Source organism: Histoplasma capsulatum, genomic scaffold (assembly GCF_000149585.1).
Source record: "Histoplasma capsulatum NAm1 scaffold_3 genomic scaffold, whole genome shotgun sequence".
NCBI classification, from domain to species: domain Eukaryota; kingdom Fungi; phylum Ascomycota; class Eurotiomycetes; order Onygenales; family Ajellomycetaceae; genus Histoplasma; species Histoplasma mississippiense.
The window spans coordinates 2,249,571-2,255,203 of NW_001813980.1; the positions used below are offsets into that span (position 1 = coordinate 2,249,571).

Genomic DNA, 5,633 nt, shown 5'->3' on the forward strand with positions numbered 1-5,633 from the left:
GACCGCAGTGAGATGAAGTGGCCTTGGGGTTTTGATACAAATGTCAGATCAAGCCCACAACATGAATTGCAAGTGTCAATATTGTTTTGGATTATCTTCGCGTTCCCATCCTGGCATAGCAAACCTACGCCAAGACCTTATTTATCTCCACGTGATATCGAATCCAAACTGGAGGAGACCTCTTCCTCAAGCCCTGAGAGTAACGTGAGTATCTTCGAGAAAGCCAGAAGATCGAAATAATATAGAATTGCTGTCTCCTTGTGAAATCTGAGAGACCACGATTATGTGAACCGTGTGAACCTGTATGAACCTGTATGAAGTGCGTCGTGGTTCAGCTCTTCAGATCCAGTGCTATTCGCCACCATCGCTTTCATGAATCACAGTTCAGTCCAGCTGCGCGTTGAAGGATTGATACTACCAATCCGTCCGCAATGCTCTTACATTTGGGCTTCATCCCAGTTGCAGATTTGAGGCTGTTGGTACCGAAGCTCGCAAGCCCGGAACCTGCCAGCGTGTAACTTGCAACAACAGCAGCATCTGATGCTGAAATCCTCTATATACCAGCGGATGACTGACAGAGCTGTTCTTAGCCCATGGAAGCCCTCCGATTGGAATTACGATCATAAATACCCTCCTAAATAGAACCGGCTTGGCTCGAAGCTGGTAGCCCAAATGCCAGTCACTTCAGCCCAACGTCAGGGGAAGATCTCGCCGGGCCAAACTCGTGCATCTTTCCCTTTCACATGTGAATTCCCGGCCGGTCTGTCAACTTATTGATAGCCAATTGTTGAAGACGGAATACATACGAAAACGAAGAAATTCCCCGCACCCTAGTGCTCAGTCCCGTGACGGATCTCATCTAATGAATCTAATGAATCAGATAAACCCAACGGAACTTTGCGGAATGGATATGAGCTGTCATGGCTGTTGTGGAGCTCTTGGGAGCGTTAGATGTATAGTGTCACCACAGAAAATTCCACATCTCTTTCGCTCGCACAACAAATGCCATGTTTACTCCGTTTGCCCGTACTCCAGCTCAGGAATGAAAACTTCTGTGGATTCTTCCCGCTGTGATCCTCGTTCGGTCCGCTTCTCCACATCAATTCTCCGCCCCTCATACCAGCGTAACGCACCTATCCTGCCAAGCTATATTGCATATCTAGCCTTTGAATTTCTTCTCCGTCCGTCTCCTCTGTCTATGCTTATTATTTCTTATTGAGCATCCCTTGATTTCCGATATGGATACCTCTCATTCACATTTTGGCTAGGCAGATTCACATGCAGTTTTTAGCATAACCTCCAGGTGGACATGAACATAATCAGCCTTACCCGGGGTCTTTGATACCATACCCATCCATTGCTCGTCGTCATAGTGGAAGCTGCCCCACATCCTGATGTGCCAGCGAGCCTCAGTCAATTCCCAAACTCACGCGCAGCGAGAATGTTGCAGCTGGCCGATTAGCCCTACCGTGCTCTCTCCTCTCCTGACTACGCAGGTGCAAACTCGCAACAGCAATACACATGTTTTGTTTCCCTGTCAAATTCCCCGCATAAATTCAGTCAAATCAATCCCATTTGATTTTTATTTACCGGGCAATTAGGTGTTAAACATTTTAACATCAAAGAAAACAATCTTGCGCATGCCACCCATGCTCCGCCTACCCAGCCACCGGAACTAACTGCATTGATACAAGAAGAGTGTTTACACGTAGGTCACTTTGAAAGTCGTTCATTTCTATCTTCTTTTTCTTTTCTTTTCTTTCTTTTTTGGCCATCGGTGGAGAAGGTGAAAAGGGTCTCCCGAAACAACATCTCCTGGATTGGAATTGATGGACATCAGGTCACCAATATTTTCCCCCGTTACAAGTTTCGCCACGTTTCCGCAGAGCACTGTCAAGGACAGTTTCTATAGTTATCCCTGAAATCCTTATATACAATATATAAGCATCCCTTCTCATCTCGCCTCTTTCCTTGGTTCAATGGCAGAACGGTAGAGCTATTAATGATAAAATTAACATATCTACCTATATTTAAGTGTCAGATGGGCGAAAAAGCGAGGTATTTGATAGGGTTACCAACTAACAACCCATGGGCACCAAAAGGGAAAAAACATGAAAGTAAAAATAAAAATAAAAATAACTCTCAACTGCCCTCTCGAATTAAGAAAGCAAACGCCTGATATTAAAACCAAAGTTAAAAATATAAAAATGAAGCTATTGCGTCCACATACCAGAGCGGTCAAGCGGGATCTAGTTAAACAATACAAATAGGAATATATCGGAAGCAACGAAGACCTGCCGCTCGGGATGGTCACATTAACTCTTACCGTACCAGTATTTGTTAGGAGCATCCATCGAGGAAGGCTGAAAGAGTGTAAGGGAAGAAGAATCAGTTTCTTTCTTTCTTTCTTTCTTTTTTCCACATGCTGTAGTTATATGTCATTGTTCGCGTTTCTGTTTATATATACGTACAGGAAAATGAAGGAGATGCTATGCTGCTTCTGAGACCTTTTTACTGTTATTGTTTATCTCCCCTTCTTTTGTTACTCCCTCTGATTGGAAAAGAGCTGTGGATGTGTAATTTCATCCCTACCTAACCCCCATTCGATACTTGAGACCCAGCAAGTCAAATATTGGGGTGTGAAAATGCCAAATGCGGTATGTAGTTAGATACAGTAGAGAAAAGCATGCATGACTGCTGACTCTGAAAAAAGGTTAAAAAAGTATGGTATGATAGGGATGTACATAGGAAATGAAAATGGGAAAAACCATATGTATCAGAATGGTGATAAATAAAATACTTGGAAACATAGAGAAGTAGGACAGAAAAGGAAAATCAAGACAAAATGGAAATACGTTAATTTTAAGCCGTGGTCATATCAGTCGTCGACGTAGTTGTAGTAGTAGTGACAGAAGACGTAGAAGCAGTAGCGTGCCTCCTCTTCAACTCATCCAATTGATTTCGCAACAGCTCGTTACCATGTAGTAGATCCTCCAACCACTCCGCTGCCTGAATGAGCATCGTGCTCTTACTGAAGCCACCACCATGCAGTTCTGGAACGAGAGCACACAGGTCATCGAAGCCTTGCTTGATGAGGTTTCGTCGTTTCTGCTCGGAAAGGATGTGGTTGGTTCGTTTCTGCTCTTCCGTGAGGTTTTCGCGGGGTTTGCCGCTTTGTCCTGTTTTGGGTTTCTTCCGTTTTGTCGTCGTTGTCGTAACTGTTGTGGATGTTGTATCGGTGCCAGAGGAAGAGAAGCGTCTGGGTATTGGTGAAGTTTGGCGGCCGTTCGGTTCGTTATTGTACTTGCTGTTATTTGGTGGTTCGATGTCTATATCTTCATCCTTTAATCTGCTCTTGCTTTTTCGGCGTTTCCTGGGTCTTGCGCCATCTTCAGCATGAGTTGGATCGTTCGTGATGGATTTTGACGATGCTGACGATGATTGGACACCGTTATTTGCTGTTGTTGACCATGTGCCTAGGGAAGCCCATTCTGGCATAGCACGATCGAAAGATCTTCGAGCTGGGCTTGAAGCACGCGTGTTTCCGGTGCTACTTTGCGATTCCAGACAGTCCAGATTCTGTAGCAGGTCTTTGGTGCGCTCTTCTTCGCTAGGTTCGTCTATGGCGGCATGGTATCGTTCTGAAAATCTCAAGTCTGAACCCCATCGGAGAGCACCAATTCTCTGTTGCTGTTCGGGCCCAAGTTGTCGTTCAACATCGAAGTACATTTTCGTGGTATGGAATCCTTTACCGAGGAGACCAAAGTCCTTGGGCGAAGATCCCGGTGGTACTGCTTCAACGAAGCGAGAAGGGAGAAAGGAATTCTTCGTCCTCGAACTACTGATATTATGGTTATTTCCATTTGCGTGAACATCATTAAAATGGTTGTTGTTTTCCGTTAAGATGTGGCTAGTCGAATAATCATGCGAAACAAGACCATTTTTATGGTAGAGCATGGATGCGGCAGCTAACACGTCTGAACTGTGCGATGACGATGTCTTTTCCATGTTAATCCCTTCTTGATGTATATCGTTCGCGAAGGTTGGAAATGGACCCAAAGACGTGGTTGAACCTTCGAAGGTAGGAGGAAGCTCTTCAGGCCACTCGATCCCAAAGTTGCCGCTTGCCTTGTCTTGGTCCCCCAGGGAAAACCAAAAATCGTTGCTGTCCAGATGATCCATTGACATAAAGAAATTGTTAAGCATGCTAGATTCGGTGTCATCGAGAAGCGACGGTCCAGGTGGAGGAGCAGGCGGCTCATCGTAAGGTGAGTCGACGTTGAATAAGGGATCTGTAGACGTTATTATTATTCAGTTGGTTTTCTTTTTCTGTCTTTAATTTTTTCACCCTTTGACACTGGATTGGAAGGAATGAAGAATGAAGATAGTTCCTTGTACATACATCCAAAAGGGCCTGGGGGTGGGGAGGCCCGCCTCAGGTGGTGATCATGTTGGTGGATAGGTTCAGGAGTACTCATTTCCATTTTGAATGACGGATCGAACCGGCGATTTACATAAACACGTTCGTTCCTATCAATCCGGGCGGCAAAAAAAGCATATATGTGTCAAGCGTGTCAACCCCATCAACCGAACGGGTGTAATATTTGTTGTCCGCCAGGCCGTGGGAATCTGGGCATAAGAATTAAAAGTCCGGAGATGTGGCGGGGAGGAGGCTCAAGGCGTCTGCGCACTCCAGCACAACCAGGCCAAAGAAGCGGCGCTATGAGTGTAGGGGGAGGTTCGTCCGCGCACACACCCAGAAGTTCCGTCAGAGAATGCCAAAGGCTAGAGCTTAGAGGTAAGAAGTATGAAGTGGGATGATGATGAAGATATTGATTGCGACGGGAGTTCTGGAAAAGCTGGAGAAGACCAGGACTTATAAAGTGCAGGGGGAAGAGTCAAAAAGTCTGGGGAAAATAAGCAGCAGGATTGCCAGTTAGCGAGCGGGAAGCAGGATGTCTTAGCCTGACCAGCATCAAAACCTGAAGTCGAGGTGGATGGTTGCTCTGCGAATTTTTTTTTTGGATGGAGTCGAACGGAGGACTATCACATGCTCTGAACCCAACCTGGCTTCAGCCTCCGAGCTTGTCCGTCGTATCCTGCGCTCGTCACTGGACATACGCCGTACGCGCCAATACGCCAGCCCCACAAGACCGTCACAGCTCCCCTCCTCGCGTGACAGAGATTCTCACTAGAAAACTCCGCAGCTGCATCTTTGACGCGGTGCATTCCAAGCCTTCCGCCAACCAGCCAGCTGCAGCCGTTCCACATCGTCGTTTTTTTCGTCAGTAAAATCCCGTAATTGCATCCCGTAGAGTTGGTCGCATAATACGCACTATTCCTAAAGTTGATGCTGACTCTTAGTCGGCAGTTATTCGGCGAGTCTAGTCCATATTGGGGAGTTTTGGGTATCTTTGATCTTCAAGGTTCTGACAAGCTGCAAGAAATTCTATTCCCAGGCGACAGGAACAGTTCGACGCTGCGTCCCAAAGAGAGACCCAATTTGCTGGTACCTGCTCAGTTTGAATCGGGCCCGTTTCCTCCACATTTTAAACTAGTTTGACTAAATCCACTTCGCGTAACTCCTCCGTGGCTCATTCTGTTTGCAGCTTCCCAGCCCGTTTGGGGGGGCC

General features: G+C 46.2%; 2 protein-coding genes across 2 annotated transcripts; both read right to left on the bottom strand.

Annotated features, from left to right (window-relative positions):
• Positions 1-2,862: 2,862 nt before the first annotated feature.
• HCAG_03822 (predicted protein) lies at positions 2,863-4,478 on the bottom strand (the record flags this gene model as incomplete). Its single annotated transcript, XM_001541674.1, has 2 exons — positions 2,863-4,292; positions 4,403-4,478. The coding sequence occupies 2 exons, from the start codon at positions 4,476-4,478 to the stop codon at positions 2,863-2,865; spliced, it is 1,506 nt and encodes a 501-aa protein (XP_001541724.1).
• Positions 4,479-5,046: 568 nt separating this feature from the next.
• On the bottom strand, positions 5,047-5,229 carry HCAG_03823 (predicted protein; the record flags this gene model as incomplete). Its single annotated transcript, XM_001541675.1, has 1 exon — positions 5,047-5,229. One exon carries the CDS (start codon positions 5,227-5,229, stop codon positions 5,047-5,049), a length of 183 nt encoding a protein of 60 aa, XP_001541725.1.
• Positions 5,230-5,633: the final 404 nt, after the last annotated feature.